At 37.6% G+C, this 16,411-nt stretch overlaps 3 protein-coding genes across 3 annotated transcripts; 1 reads left to right on the top strand and 2 right to left on the bottom strand.

Annotated features, from left to right (window-relative positions):
* Positions 1 to 123: 123 nt before the first annotated feature.
* On the bottom strand, positions 124 to 4,006 carry LOC106709733 (WD40 repeat-containing protein SMU1). The gene is made up of 9 exons (XM_045679219.1): positions 3,917 to 4,006; positions 3,769 to 3,835; positions 3,024 to 3,282; positions 2,576 to 2,764; positions 2,133 to 2,253; positions 1,731 to 1,935; positions 1,493 to 1,620; positions 603 to 1,047; positions 124 to 523 (listed from the first exon to the last, which is right to left on the bottom strand). Exons 1-9 carry the CDS (start codon positions 3,940 to 3,942, stop codon positions 425 to 427), a joined length of 1,539 nt encoding a protein of 512 aa, XP_045535175.1. The 5' UTR covers positions 3,943 to 4,006; the 3' UTR covers positions 124 to 424.
* Positions 4,007 to 7,200: 3,194 nt separating this feature from the next.
* LOC106721755 lies at positions 7,201 to 11,516 on the bottom strand. Its single transcript, XM_045679511.1, has 3 exons — positions 8,411 to 11,516; positions 8,076 to 8,245; positions 7,201 to 7,206 (listed from the first exon to the last, which is right to left on the bottom strand). The coding sequence occupies exons 1-3, from the start codon at positions 11,514 to 11,516 to the stop codon at positions 7,201 to 7,203; spliced, it is 3,282 nt and encodes a 1,093-aa protein (XP_045535467.1).
* Positions 11,517 to 13,001: 1,485 nt separating this feature from the next.
* LOC106709741 (ATP synthase mitochondrial F1 complex assembly factor 1) lies at positions 13,002 to 14,928 on the top strand. Its single transcript, XM_014501603.2, has 4 exons — positions 13,002 to 13,400; positions 13,622 to 13,943; positions 14,020 to 14,115; positions 14,731 to 14,928. Exons 1-4 carry the CDS (start codon positions 13,144 to 13,146, stop codon positions 14,896 to 14,898), a joined length of 843 nt encoding a protein of 280 aa, XP_014357089.2. The 5' UTR covers positions 13,002 to 13,143; the 3' UTR covers positions 14,899 to 14,928.
* Positions 14,929 to 16,411: the final 1,483 nt, after the last annotated feature.

The raw sequence follows: 16,411 nt of genomic DNA, 5'->3' as shown, positions 1-16,411 counted from the left end.
GGGCACAGCTAAGATATAAATAATATTATTGTACTCATAATACTTCAACAAATTTTGGGCGTCTTTTGCAGCAACATTTGTATGATGGCCATTGAAAGATAGATTTAGATTTTATAGTTTAATGACTTCTTAATACAAATGTGTGAGTTAATGACATGAGATAAATCAGTTTTGTATACAAACTTAACGGATTTAGAGTTGACGGAGAGGCCGCGTCACACTGAATTAGTCTTCGCCTTTTGTTCCTCGCATTGCTCTTCACTTGCACATTCGGGCAAATGAAGGTGTGGTTATCTTAGATGAGTCACACAAATAAAATAACTCGCCTAACAATAGTTACCAGTGGCAACATGCGGACGTCCTCGTCTCTTACCACGGTGTATGTACAAATGATTTATCCTACTCGTATAATGACCTAAGGTCGCTAGGGCTTCCAGATTTTGAGTAGACCGTCCTCGCTGTATGTGGCGAGCAGGTTCTGGTGCGGGTGGTGCGTCATGCCGATCACCGCCTTCTCGTGAATCTGCAAGTGGAAGTGAGAAGAGGCGGTTGAGAAGGAGAAGGAGAAGGTGGCGGTGCGGGCGGCGGCGGCGAGTACTCACGTTGATGGTGCGCTCCAGCTTGCCGCTGGCCGCGCAGAAGGCGTACAGCACGAAGTCCTCGGCGGCGCAGTAGACGAGGCGGCCGCGCGCGCCGAGCGCCGCGCACACGAAGGCGCCGCCCTCCGCCTCGCGCCGGCCGCTGGACAGCGAGCGCACGATCTGGCCCGCCATGTTCATGATGACGACGGTGTTGGTGCGGTTGCAGACGACGAAGTGCTCGGGGTTCTTGGGCGTGAGCAGCAGCGAGTTGACGGGCGGCTCGCCGGAGCCCAGCGGCTTGAATGTGGCCGTGCACTCGCCGGTGCGCGCGCTCCACAGCCGCACCGTGCCGTCGGAGGAGGCGCTCAGCACCCCGTGCCCGTCCGGAGTGAACACCGCCTCGTTCACGAACGACGTGTGTCCGCGGAACTCCTTCAGCAGCTTGCCCGACTTCAGGCCGTGGATGCTGCCGACACAGAGGACCGATGTCCTAACGCACCGCTCTCGCCTTTTCTACATCCCTTACCTATGGATGTAATTAAAGGGTCGCGCAACTATTGCAGGCTCGTATTCACAACTCGGATAGTTTATCCAGCAGACGACCGGCCGCACGGCTCTTGTCGCGAGTGACCACTATTTGTACGAGTACATACATTGATCACAGAAACGGTAGAGACACGTAGAGAGCAGCGCTTGTGAGAAAGAGGTTTTATTGCTATATCTTGTTTAATACAAGTACAATAGATTCTTTTGACAGCTTACAACAAGAATAAGTAGAATATAGGAACAAAAAAAAAAACATTACTGTCTGTATCAGTCGGGTAAAAATAGTTTAAAGCGCAGCTAGACATTTTACTTCAATATGTAGTTGAGAAAGCGTGTCTCGCGGCACAATGCAATGCTGGGCTCACCGGATGGTGCGGTCGAAGGACGCGGACAAGATCTGCGTGTTGTCGCGCGTGAACTGTATGCACGTCACGCCCTTGCCGTGCGCGCGGTCCAACTTGCGCTGCACCTGCCCGCTCGACACCTTCCACACCTGCCGACAGAGCGCGCGTCATTGCCCGCTGCCTGCCCCCGCCCCGGCCCCGGCCCCCGCCCCGGCCCCGGCCCCCGCCCCGGCCCCCGCCCCCGCCCCACACCACGCACCTTTATCTTGCCGTCAATGGAGCCGGCGGCGAGCGTGTCGCTGTCGCGGCCGAAGGCGAGGCTCAGCACGGCCTCCTCCATGCTCATGTAGTCGTCGTGCGCCTGGTAGCGCAGGTCCTTACGCAGCTTGCCCGTCGTGAAGTTCCACACCTCCACCAGCCCGTCCACCGAGCCCGTCACCAGGTACTGCCCGTCCGGAGAGAATCTGCAACGGCCCAAGCTTTCATAGAGTACAAGTTGGTAGACGAGCGACCGCCCAGAAGAACCATTGCCGATACATACCTACGATAAGTTTGAATGTTGCAAATGCGTTACCTATCGCGAAGAAAAATAGTACGAGAATTTGTAAAATTTTTAGAATCTTGTTTGTACGTACTCGGCCTCGATTCTAAACTATCATACCTGGCGCACTCGACGTGTGACTTTTGGCCGAACTTGATGATTTTGGAGAGCTGAGTCGGACACTGGTCATCCTCCTCGTCCCTGATTGCCGCTTTGCCTCGGAATAAGTCGATCGTCGTTCCTGAAATAATCAAGAACCGTTTCATGTCCCCCAGTACAGACCCCATAACTTGTCCTGTTGCTTTTGCCTCTGCTGTGGACATGCAGATCCAACAATTGCCTACTGCTTCAGCAATTTGCTGCATTACAATTATCTCCAGAGTTTACAAAAGTTTAAAACTACAACAGTTTAGCATCATCATGTACCTATATCTTTAATTTAAAGCAGAACTTCTAATATCTATTCTCTTCATATTTAGTGTAGTAAATAAATTGGTCATAAGTGAGCGTAGAGCATTACGAGACTGAGTGTCAGTTAGACAGAGATGAGGAGCTATAGGTACCGGGGGGCAGCAGGCCCTGGTGCTGCTGCCACTTGAGCGCTTGGCCGAGCAGCGCCAGCAGACGCGAGCTGGGCACGACGGACACCTCGCCCGCCAACGCCGCTGCTAACGCCGCGCGCCGGCGCTCCTTGCCGCCGCCCGAGCCGTACGCCTCGCGCGGGTCGAAGTACGACCTCGACAGCAGGTTCTCTGCAAACGCCACAATACTTCCACAGTCACTCATCACCCACAACACTTCCCAATACAAACCCCCCTTAAAATTCCAAAATATTTCTGAATAATCACTTTCTCAAATAAGTTAAAATAGCATTGTCCTTTGACTGACTGATCCTCCCAATAGTCCCTGCTGTAAGGGGCAACACACACACAGATCCGCACTGCTTCTCTGAAAATCTCTGAGACAGTTGGATATAGAGTAGTAGAGAATTGAATATAGCAGTGGTAGTACCGAGATGCATGTAGCGGTCAGCCTGGAGTTGCTTCATAAGCTGGCAGGGCTGCGTCTGGCGCAACACAGAACGCGCGGCACCCAGCTCGCGCAGCTCGATCAGCTCCAGCACTACCTGCTCGTAAAGCTCCATCAGCTTCTTGTCTGGTAACTTGAGAGAGGCTGTGGCCTTGAGGACAGTGTCCCAGTGCCCATTGTTAATGTCGGCACAGAAGCCGTCCACGCTGTCTACCGTGTTCAGAGATACACCAGTTTCTTCCTGAAAGAATTATAGATAGACATGCTTTCAGATAATATTCTTAGTTCTTGCTTGTATACTATTAAATATAACTTTTATTTATATCAAATGGTAGCAAACGGCCACCTAGATTCACCGCAATAGCAAGGCGACCGTTGCCCAAAGACATCTGCAAATGTAGATGCGTTGCCTACCTTTAATCAACGAAGAAGGGGACATACAGAAAGAGGATATTTTTCCTTCCTATGCGTCCCCTCTTCCGCCAAATCCACTTCCCCTTCCCATCCTTTCCTAATAAGAAGAGGGTGGGAAGGGAAAGAGGACTAAAATTAGGCCTCCGGTACCACACTCATCAGACGAAACGCGGAATTGCTTCCACTGCAGGCCTGTCTTCTGTGTGGTCGTGGTATTGCACGGGTCGACCCGGCCAATTCGTGCACCCAACAAATATTGTTGTTGCGGGATCTACCACTGTAAACTTTTTGATTATTCCAAACGGTTACTGACCTGAAGGGTTTGAAGCGTCTTAGTAAGATTTGATTCTTTCAGATATTGTTGTATTAAGCGTATAACACTGAAAAACATAATTTTTACTTAAATCCGGCGCATCAAAAACTTTAATGGTTAAAGGTTACATTTCCAAATAGTAACTTACTCAGCAGACTCGATTTCAATTGACATTTTGAATTAAATTTGTTTTTGTATTAAATAAATATATGACAAATAAACAAAATATTTTATAATGTATTTTTAAACCTTAGACAACGACATTTGTTATTTAATTATTTTGTTTACTCTTCCTCCAAGAAATGACAGTGACATCTGGTGACAACAGATAAGATCACAAAGAAAGAGCATGTAAAAGGCCATTCAAAGATTAGATTACTATTTCCATGGATAAGGCGTCAGTAGACCTCCGTGAAGTTAGCCCCCTCACTTTAATTTTTTTAACTTTTTTTTACGCAAATCGTTTGAGAATCGTTTGAGAGGGTTTGAGAGAAAAGAAATATCGTTTGAGAGTTCCTACTTTCTCCGTAAAAACAATTTCAAATTCTAGTGTGAAGTTGGCCCCCTCACTTTACTTTTTTTTATTTTTTTCAATGCGAATCGTTAGAGAGTCGTTTGAGAGACATTAAGAGAAAAGAAATATCGTTTGAGAGTTTTTACTTTTTCTGTAATAAATATTTTAATTCTGGGCATCGAAAGTTACAAATCGATTTTCCTTTTTTTCCGAAATAATTATGGCAATCATGCACTTAGACGTTTCAAATTTATTGTGTAGGTAGAGAATGGTAAGAGAGTGATTGAGAGAAAAGAGAAATCGTTTGAGAGTTAATACTTTTTCTGAAATATATATTTCAATGTCGGAATCGAAAGTAACAAATCGATTTTTCTTTTATTACGAATTAAATATGGCAATCATGCACTAAGACGTTTCAAATTTATTGTGTAGGTAGTGAATGCTTAGAGAGTGATTGAGAGAAAAGATAAATCGTTTGAGAGTTAATACTTTTATTAACTCTCAAACGATTTCTCTTTTCTCTCAATCACTTTCTAAGCATTCTCTTCCTACACAATAAATTTGAAACGTCTTAGTGCATGATTGCTATATTTAATTCGGAAAAAAAGGAAAATCGATTTGTAACTTTCGATGCCCAGAATTAAAATATTTATTACAGAAAAAGTAAAAACTCTCAAACGATATTTCTTTTCTCTTAATGTCTCTCAAACGACTCTCTAACGATTCGCATTGAAAAAAATAAAAAAAAGTAAAGTGAGGGGGCCAACTTCACACTAGAATTTGAAATTGTTTTTACGGAGAAAGTAGGAACTCTCAAACGATATTTCTTTTCTCTCAAACCCTCTCAAACGATTCTCAAACGATTTGCGTAAAAAAAAGTTAAAAAAATTAAAGTGAGGGGGCTAACTTCACGGAGGTCGTCAGTAGATACACGATTCGATCCGATAATTTAATGAATTAAGATCCATCGAAGAACATTGGCAAAAGATTCGTTCGAAATTTGTATTAAAACAATGGCATTCGAATATGTTAGATACGGTATACAATGGATTGGATCGAAAAATATGTATGAGATATATTTTTCTGCACAATTTAGAAATTGATCCAAAATATTTTTTCTTAAGATAAATATCGTGTTCATTAACTACAGAGTAAGATCTTAATGTAATGAAAAGATTCATTCTTTCCCAGTAAAAAAAAATAACTCGCTAGAAGAAGAATTTTTAGGAAAATAGTTATCCCATTTTTATTTTAGAAAATCTACGTCAAAATAACAAGATTTGTACAAGATAAAATACATAAACAGATATAGTCGATGAACAAGCTAAAGTACGAATTGAATTAATGTAACCAATGTAACAGCGTTTTTGAGCGGCAGTGCAGGTGTTGCTATGTTGCTATGTTGCCATTTGAATATTTTCGAAATGCCAAAAAAAGTATCACATGTTTTAGTAAAGCGTGTAGTTTTAGATGCTAATAGTAAAAGACCAGAGCTGGGCATTAACTCGTTAATCCGTTAATCGTTAATTAACGAAGTTAACATTTTCCTTAACGGATTAACTTTTAAGTTAACTTCAAAAAGTGTTAACGCTTTTGTTAACTTCCGTTAAACTCAGCTTCCGTTAATAAAAGTCCGTTAATCGTTAAATTAGAAACTTGGAGACGTGCTGTCATTTTATTTAAATTACGCGCCACGCCACGCTCGTAAGTTCAACTATGGTGGGCGACTGTCGGCGACTCGAATGGTGAACGAACGAGTTGATAATTGATATATGTTAAGTTCGCGTGCAACTGTGATGCATCAGAGCGTCCGGGAAAGACGTGAACAACAGGACAAAATCAAAAGAAGGTTCGAAACAGTATATTTCATTACGAGTATATAAAAGCAAGAGTATGTAATAGCCCACATTCCGAACGCTCTTTGTCCCTGCAATACCCTCCAATCCCTTTTTGAGCAATTGTATTAAAACATTTTTTTACTCGTGCTTTTTCTTTAGCTTTTCCAAACTCGTGCGTTCTCGTTCCCAACTGTCAAAATAATGTCTATTAAAAAGAAAAAACCAAAAACGAAGTTTTTACAAAAAAAATCATTGAAGTTTTTATGATTCATGCAAATATTTCTAAAAAGAAGCTCCTAATGTGTTACAATATCAGATTTAATGATTTTATTCAATGAATTAGGTTAGGTTTCATTTTATTTCATCTCATTAAATTTCATTTTCATTTCATATCAATAAAATTATTCTACTGAAGACTTGGCCGTTTGGGCATAGTTCCCTTTGCCTACCCAGAATGGGTGAAGAAAACAAAAAAAATCTGTTTGTATTCTTTTACGGCTGGCGCCATTTTTCAAACATTTTAGTTAGTTGAGTTTATTGTGTTTTTATTATTCTATTAAATTGCTTAATTTTTTCGCAACTGTATTAAAATAGTTGTTCAGTGCACGTGCGGAACCGTCATTACAACTTTTTCCTACTGTCAACCCTCCCCTTCTGCTACGCCTCGGCTCGGGTAGACATTTGTCGGGGCTCTTTGCAATGACAGGCTTTCCGCACTCGTAATGAAATATACTATAATGCATTCATACTTGTCTCTAATACTAATGTGTTATACAATATATAGTCAAATTACTATTTTAAACAAGTGTCGCCACAAAAGTGTGAAATTAGTATGTATAATTTTGGTATGGTTAACTGTTAACGATTAACTTTAACTTGCGTTAAATTTTCGAGAATTTAACGCTTTAACGATTAACGAAGTTAATTTTTTAATTAACGTATTAACGATTAACGAAGTTAACTTTTCGATTAACTGTGCCCACCTGTGTAAAAGACTATAGGTTTAATGGTGCTATGATGCGATTACTCATTACTGATTCTACTGAACATATCTTAGTATTTTCTTGAAAAATCCTAAAGCTATATCTATTAAAACAGAAAGCAATTACTATGCGCTCTTAGATCATAAGTTACAAATTGTTTGCTTTGTTTTTTTTATCTTCAACATTAGGCCTAGGCCTTATAGGTAGTAATCCTAAAAACTGGAAGGTCATTGTTTAAGGGATTAAATAAAAATTCACTTTTTTGAAAAATGTGTAAGCATTGTATTATATATGAACAGGAAAGACGAAGAAAAAACATATTTGACATTTATATTTACAAAATAATAATTTATTTCTTTTTCGATGTGACATCTAACTAAAAACTATCAAAACTCCTTAGACATACCGGCCACCAAAGACCTTTGTCTTTTAAATCATTAAAGACCGGCCACCGTGAGGGATATTCTAAAAATAAGTATCTTTGGGCAAGAATATTAATTTTGATAACGGTCGTTTTAGAATAGTGTCCCCTTTACACTTTACTGTCACGACTCGTACTAGTTGATCAGGTCCTGGATGTAGCTGAATTATTCGACCGAGTAACCATTTCGTTGGCGGGATATCCTCTTCTTTTATAATGACAACGTCTCCAATAGTCGGTGGTGGAATTCTGGTGTACCACTTATATCTTTGTTGCATTGTATGCAAGTACTCTAACTGCCAACGTTTCCAAAATTGGGATGTCATTCTTTGTAAAAGTTGCCACCTCGTAAGAAGATTTATGTTGCAATTATTGTTATCGGTGTGATCTGGTACGCTTGTTAGAGTTTCTCCAATTAAGAAATGACCTGGAGTAAGAAAATTCTGCTCTCCACCCTCCAGTTGAAATAATGGTCTACTGTTCAAGCAAGCTTCGATTTGTGTTAACAGTGTTGACATCTCTTCATAAGTTAATGTAGCTGATCCAATTACCCTTGTTAAATGTCTTTTGGCCGACTTCACCCCCGCTTCCCAAAGTCCTCCAAAATTAGGTGATTTTGGCGGTATAAAATGCCAATCTGTACCTTCTGTAGCTAATATTTCTGCTATATCTTTGATGACACTTGCGCGAGTCTTTATAAACATTTTCTTTAATTCTTTTGCTGCTCCGATGAAATTTGTACCATTATCACTCCATATATTCTTACAGTAACCTCTTCGGGCAACAAATCGACGAAACGCCGCTATAAATCCTTGCGATGTAAGATCTGAAACGACTTCCAAATGTATTGCTTTCGTGCACATGCACACAAAGATACATATGTAACCCTTTGTAGATTTGTTTCCTCTCCCTTTTGATGTCTTGATCAGCACAGGACCAGCATAATCAACGCCAGTGTTTAGGAAAGGTCTTTGTGGTGTAACACGCATAGCAGGTAGCTGACCCATTAGTTGCTGATAAGTTGTACCTTTATGTCTAATACAAACTGTACATTCTCTTGCGCATTGTCGTACTGCAGATTTGAGCCCAAACATCCAAAACTTTGTTCTAATGTATGACATCATTAACTGCGGACCTCCATGCATTGTTTTAAGATGTGCATCCTTTATTATCAACTTCATGAGGTGAGTCTTGTTAGGTATAATAACCGGATGTTTAAAATCATTTGACAAACTGGCCTCATTCAACCTGCCTCCTACTCTCAATATGCCATCTCTGTCAACAAATGGATCTAAAGTAATCAGTTTACTTCTCCTTTTCACCTTATTGTGTTGTTTCAAGTCTTGAATTTCTTCACTAAAGCACATATCCTGGTAGTGTAATATAAATCTGTCCATTACGATTTTCAATTCTTTAGTAGTTAAATAAGTAGATTTCTTCTCCGATTTCTTAAACGTCATTCTCCGGCAGTATGCTAATACTCTTTTTAGTTTATTTAAGTTAGAAAATCTTTCCCATATAGAAACTTCACCTGAAACATGTAGTGCCTTAACGTCATTTTTCTTGATTTCTAATTCTGTCGATGGAATGTCTTTCTTTTCGTACAAAATGTATTCTTTTCTTAGCCAGCTCGGTCCATGCCACCATAATTCGTTTGTTCGTAACTCTCGTGCACTAATTCCACGAGAAGCGGGATCAGCTGGATTCTCCAAAGACCTTACGTGATGCCATTTATCGTTATCCATTAATTGTATAATTTCTGAAACTCGATTGCCTACAAAAGTTTTCCATCTGCTTGGCGGTGACTGCAGCCAAGACAGAACTACCGTGGAATCCGTCCAGGCGAAGACATTTTCTTTAGGAATATTCAAAATATTTCTTACTTCATTCAGCAAGCGTGTTAGTAGTACAGCAGCACATAATTCCAATCTTGGAACAGATATTTGTTTTAATGGAGCTACTTTAGTTTTGGCAGCTATTAAATCAACACTCACTTCATTTTCTTCTGTTATTACTCTTATGTACGCAACTGCAGCATATGCAGTTGTTGAGGCATCTGCAAATCCATGTATCTCCACGACTTTATTCTTTGAATGTAATTTCAACCATCTTGGTAACTTAATAGTTTGTAAATTACTCAACTCCTCTCTATATTTAGTCCATTGATTAATTAAATCAAGTGGCAGTTCCTCGTCCCAATCACTTCTACAAAGCCATAACTTCTGTATAAATACTTTCGCAGTCACGATAACAGGTGATAACCACCCAAATGGATCAAATAATCTAGAAATATCTGATAAGATGTATCTTTTAGTAATGGAATAAGACAACTCTGGTAAGTGGACTGTAATGTGAAAACTGTCATTCTGCCTATTCCATGTCAAACCTAGAATCTTGAATATAGGATCCATTTTAAATGTCAACTTTTCTATCTCACAACTGGACTTATTCTTCATCTGACTTAATAACTCACTTGAATTGCTGGACCATTTTTGCATCTCAAAACCTCCATCTAATAATAAACTGTTTATTTCTTCATAGATCTTAAATGCTTGTTCTACTGTCTCTGCTCCTGTCATCAGATCGTCCATATAAAAAGAATCCTTTAAGATATGAGATGCGGTATGATATTTATGACCTTCATCCTCGGCTAACTGAACTAGAGTCCGAACAGCAAGGAAAGGCGCTGCCGCAGTGCCGAATGTAACTGTAACTAATTTGTAGTGTTGCAAAGGTTGTTCCTGTTCATCGCGCCATACGATGCATTGTAAGTTTGAGTGTTCTTCAGTGATTTTTATTTGTCTATACATCTTAACAATATCTCCTACAATACAAACTTTGTATGATCTCCATTTAATTAGTAAATGACGTAGATCGGGTTGAAGTGTTGGTCCAATTAGCATACAATCATTGAGAGAATAACCGTTACTACCTTTCGCGGAGGCATCGTATACTACTCGTACCTTTGTGGTATCTCTGTCTTCTCTTACAATTGCGTGATGTGGTAAATACAAACATTGTGCTTCTTCATCTATCTTAACCATGTGTCCTAACTCTAAATACTCCTTAATCACCTTTTGATATTCTTCCTTTAGAGAATAATTCTTTTTAAATCTATTTTCTAAATGTGTAAATCTTCGCATGGCTTGATCCTTTGTATTACCGCATGTTACAATAGTTTCTTCAGGAGATTGTTTTAATGGAAGGTAGACGATATATCTTCCATTCTCGTCTCTTTTTGTAGTAGTTTTATATATTGTCTCACATATCTCTTCTTCCTTTGTTAATATTTTCTTACTACTTCCTAAGTCTGCTTCTATCTCCCAAAACTTCTTCAGTAAATCATTATCTAATGTTCTGATGTGCATACTAATAACTTCTTTTTGCCCGTTTTGTTTTTGATCCGTGACTTCACCCGACAGGATCCATCCTAAACGAGTGAACTGTGCTACTACACCATCTGTACCTTTTACTACGCCATTGTCTAGAATCTTACTGTATACATCGGCACCTAATAATAAGTCAATTCTACCAGGAGTATTAAACGTCGCATCTGCCAACGGTAAATCTTTTATCAAAGTACAGGTGGACCCCTTTATACCCCAGGTTGGTAAAAGGGTTGTTATGGATCTTAAAACAAATGCATGGACAATTAGGTTGAAGGTTGTGTCATACCTCGATCTCAGCTTAAAAGTAACTGTATTTTTTAAATACAGTTTGTTATTGCCTTCACCTATGCCAACGACCTCGTTGTGACATTTTGATTTCTTCAAACCAAGTGCTTGGACTATCTTCTCAGTGATAAACGAGGCTTGTGACCCCTGATCAAGCAGAGCCCGTACGATGTGTGAGTTATTCTTGTCTGAAATAACATCGATTAGAGCTGTCGGTAACAATACACCTTGACCGGGTTGTTTTCTTCCAGAGAAGTGTGCCGCTACTACTGAATCCTTCTCCTTCGGGTCTTTCTGTTCTGTTTCTGCGCTGTTCATATTTGCAATGCTTTTTCTTTCAGGATGTATGAGTGAATGATGTTTTTTATTACATATTTTACAAGACGTAAGCTGTTTACATTTAATAACAGGATGGTTAGGAATAAGACAATTAAAACATAAATTATTGTTTTGTACAAAATCATACCTCTTCTCGATGGATAATTTTACAAATTCCTTGCAGTTGTATATATAATGATTTCCCTTACAGTAAGAACATTTGTGCTCAATAGTTGCGTGAAATATTTTTGGTTTCATTGTCCTTGACTTTAAGTTGGTACTCTCAATCATTTCCAAGGTCCTGAATCTAGTTTCTAGAAATGTTGTTAGCTTCTGTAATTTTACTAAATCATCTGTATTATCTGCACTAATTGTCTCTTCCCACTGTTTAAGGCTATTTTCGTCTAATTTTGAAACAATTATGTAAATTAATATTGCGTCCCAATATTCTGTAGGCAAACCAATATGTTTTAAAGCATTGATGCATTCGATGGACGTGTCTAATAATTGTTTTATATTAAAAGCCGATTCTTGAGTAATATTTCTTTGTCCAAAAAGTTTTTTAAAAATACAATTCGCAACATACCTCCTGTTATCGTATCTCTTTTTTAAAATGTTCCACGCTTCTACATAATTGTCTCCGGTTACCGGTACTCCTTTAAGCAATGTTTCTGCCTCTCCTGATAAGCTACTTTTGAGATAGTGAAGCTTCTGCACGTCATCTAAGTGTCCATTGTTATGAATCAAGGATGTAAACAAATCATAAAATGACTGCCATTCAGTATAATTGCCAGAAAATGTCGGTATTGTAATACGTGGTAGCTTGACATCTCTACTATAGCACTTAACATCGTCTTCTTGCTTAAAGTTGCATTCTTCTCTCGAAGCGGATGGCATGGGGTTCAATTTTTGTAATGTTGTGTTTAACTCACCTTTGTAAATATAATAATTTTCTTCCACATTACTATAGACATCTTCTTCGAAATACTCAAGTTGCGATCTATTACTTTTGTCCATCTTAGTTATAATTTGATCATGGTTGCTTGTAAACTTACTCCAATATAGCTGTAATGTATTTAGTCTTGCTTCCACATAAGCCGTTGTAATTCTTTCACGGGGCGACTTCTTAAAATTTATTTGAGCTTTTAAAAGAGTTTGCTTAAGTTCTTCTTGTAATTCTATTAGTTGAACAGTCTCCATTTTTTCTTATAAAATATCCGGCTCGAAGGACCAAAATGTTTAAGGGATTAAATAAAAATTCACTTTTTTGAAAAATGTGTAAGCATTGTATTATATATGAACAGGAAAGACGAAGAAAAAACATATTTGACATTTATATTTACAAAATAATAATTTACTTCTTTTTCGATGTGACATCTAACTAAAAACTATCAAAACTCCTTAGACAGTCATAGATAATAATACCATACTGAAAATCCTGCCTCTGTCAATGTCAAAAAACTGCCATTATATAATTAAATTTATAACTTTCGTAGATCACAATATTCTACTCAGATTTAAGTGTGAGTACATTACTGGGTTAGGTAACAATACTGTGATCATATTTGTTATATACCTAAAGTTTATTCAAAAGATGTAATATTGTTAGCTGTTTAACTCAAAGGTTATGGCTTTTAAGTTTCGGCATCTTTCGAATAGTTTCATTGTACTAAATAGATTAAGTTTTCGAAATATAATGACATCGCCAACTAAGCTAGAAAAAGCTGTGGAGCAATTGCAAAAGAATCCCTATTATGAAAAATACGCTGATCGTATCGCTACCCTTCAGAAAACTTCTCCCCAAGAGTTTCTACAAAGATTAGAGGAACAGCAGAAAACTAAACAGAAAGAAAAAGAAAAGAAGCTGGGCGTAGTTGACACCAGGTATTATATATACATTTTTATATATAATATAATACTCATAGTCTGATGTCTGATAATAGTCTGATGTATAAACACAACATAATAGAATCAAACTTTGTTGGGAAAAGCATATAAAATAAAAATAATAGCCTTACATAATTACACAGAAATGTTTACTTTTTTATCATAAGAGATAATTTGCTGTAATTCATCATTTTGATTAATCTTTTTATAATTTTCAGACAGTTTTCCTCAGTTTTACACCCTAAGGAAACATTAAGCAAGGATATAACAGTTGAAGATAAAAAGCTTGAGGCCATTTTAAAATTAGATTTGGTAACAGAAAAAGATGCTTCAGATATTCAAAATATTTGGGAAGAATATCATAAGAACAAAGAAGTGATATCAGCAACAATTCCTCTTGATGTTTATACCACGGTTCATGAAAAGATGAAAGATTATCCTACATTCTTATTTCCCTTGCCGCGATCTGAGGGATACGAGTTCATAATGTGTCAGTGCCACAATCACACCGTGCACTTTACACCGCTTCTTGCCTTTCAGGTTTTTATATTCTACTTGTCAAATTAAAAATGTTACAAGGAACAAGAATGTCTTACAAAAAAGATTTTCTTTTCAGGTTCATAAAGAAAATGCACCTGAATGTTTGACAATGATACATTATACAGAACTCAACCACAAAGGAATAGTGTTGATGAGAGGAGAATATGACAAGGTAATTTTTATTTCTCTTATTATTTGTGAAGTATTTGTTATTTGTAAATCCAGTTGTGCAGAATGTGTCATTCAGAGAGAAAGAAATTTCATACTGTGGCCATGACATTATTCAATTTTAAGATTTAGTGAAAATTGTTAGAAGAAATGTTTTATCAGAAGTATTGTGAGGTTTACACATTATGAGTGAAAGTTCACTTAACTACAGACAATACCTTAATTACTTATGTGAAACATTCACGCAAGGACTTTGCTAAAAATTATGTTTATGTCCCTACTAAGGCCGAAACGGACTCCAAAATAACCATAATTAAACAATATGTTACATGTTACAAGAAAGAAGAGAACTTACTTACTTTTGAGGGTTAACATGACATTATTTTGTTACTTTTTGTTGTTTGAGATTGTTTTTTTATGAAGTCAGCTTTTTTTTTTCTAAATTTTTATTTTATTTCTCAATTTTTAAATAAATACAGTTGAATTGATAACCTCCTTCTTTTTGAAGTGGTAGTTTCAGTGAGTTATCAAAAGAATCCACTATATTTGACAAGGTTTAGTAAAATAATACAACTTTTAGTGGACTACTGATGTAATTGTACTTTAAATCCTTTTGCAGAATGTGCTGAATGGCCAGGAGGCACAATGCTTGGCAAACCAGTTTCAAATGTATTTTTGTGGTAAAGATTTAACCAAGCAGCATTTGCTAGAGACATTTAATAAGAAACCAGATGCTTTCAAACACATGGATCTAATAACAGAACTAGAGAATATCACATTAGTATAGATCTTGCATTCAGTAAAGTTTTAGTACTTAGATATGTATTTTTTTTTATGTTCCCATAGATCCTATTTTTTTAGCAGGTAAGAAAAACCACCTTGTGTGTTATTGATTCAGTCTATGTGGATAATAAATATATTCAGGAATGTCATCACCACACACAGATAACACATGGGATGTGTCGCTAATATATAGTGGTGAGCTTGATCTACTTATGGAGGTAGTTAAGGCATCTCCATGAGCTGCAGCTGTGTGTTTAACATATCCCAGTTTTATATAGGTTGTTGGATTTTCTTCAACTATGGTTTCAGAAGATAATTTTCCAAAATGGCCATTTTCAAAACTTTTCCATTCATTCTGCAATTGTATTGTAATGTTTGATTTAATTTTATTTTGATGGAAGGATAAATATGAAAGTAATAGCATATCTATATCCTGTGTGATTATTAAATGTTTAATATCGATACTAGCTATCGCCCGCGACTCTGTACGCGTGAATACAAGAAAACTTAATTTGTAGCCTATGTGTTCTTCCAGACTATGTTCTACATCTATGCCAAATTTCAAGATCCCTTGAGCTGTCCTGGAGATTCCTTCTAATAAACATCCATCCATTCATCACCATCTTTTATAATATTAGTAGGATATCTTTAATATAGTTTGTACATAGTAATTATGCAGATGTATAGTTTTCATAAGCATTTTTGATCTACATCAGCATTAGCAGCCGCATGGACAGGCTGCTCAATTAGTGCATTGTCACAACTACGCTGAAGGTAAGTGTGAAGAGAAAGTAATTTCACGTTTCGTCTAATGACTGTGCATTGGTAGCTTCCCCTTCCATTCTTTTATAACAAGAAAACGGGAAGTTCTGCAATCTTTTAACTAGTAAAGGGTTGCTTATAAGGAAAGATATTATTGATATTGTAGCAAATTCAGCATAGGTCACTAGATGGATTGTATGCCATTTTTTGCTCTTAAAATTAAAACTTACTTACTTTTAAGCTTTTTGGTGATGTTATATGCAAGTTTTCAACAGAGTCGGATAACAATTCTTCAATAGAGCTAACCATGGTTCTCTCAGATTTAAGTGAACTAAAAAGTGATGGGCTTTTTGATGGAGCATTGTCAAAAAAATTGTAGTTATTGTTTCTTGAACTTATAATTTCAGTAAAAGGGTTTTTTATCATATCATAACTTGTATCAGAAGAAAAAGAAGGTCGTTGCAAACTAGATACACATTCATTAAAAATAATTATGCTTGTGTCATTTACGTTTTTAGATATACCAGTTTTGTCCTGAGTTGATGATAGAGTGTGTCTTGTTATTGTTTCAGATTGAACGGCCTTATTAAGTAAAGGTGAAGTCAAACGACTCTTTTTTTTGGAAAAAGGTTTAGTGTTGAAGTATTCTTCCGAATCATTTTTATTAACCGCTGAATTGCTGTCTTTTATAATTCCTTTATCCGATTCGCCAAATAACCTTTTTCTTAAATTATTTAGACACTTTCGAGTTTTTA

This window comes from Papilio machaon, chromosome 9 (assembly GCF_912999745.1).
Source record: "Papilio machaon chromosome 9, ilPapMach1.1, whole genome shotgun sequence".
NCBI lineage: Eukaryota > Metazoa > Arthropoda > Insecta > Lepidoptera > Papilionidae > Papilio > Papilio machaon.
The sequence above is the reverse complement of the archived record's forward strand: the minus strand, read 5'-3'. Positions and strand labels throughout refer to the sequence as shown.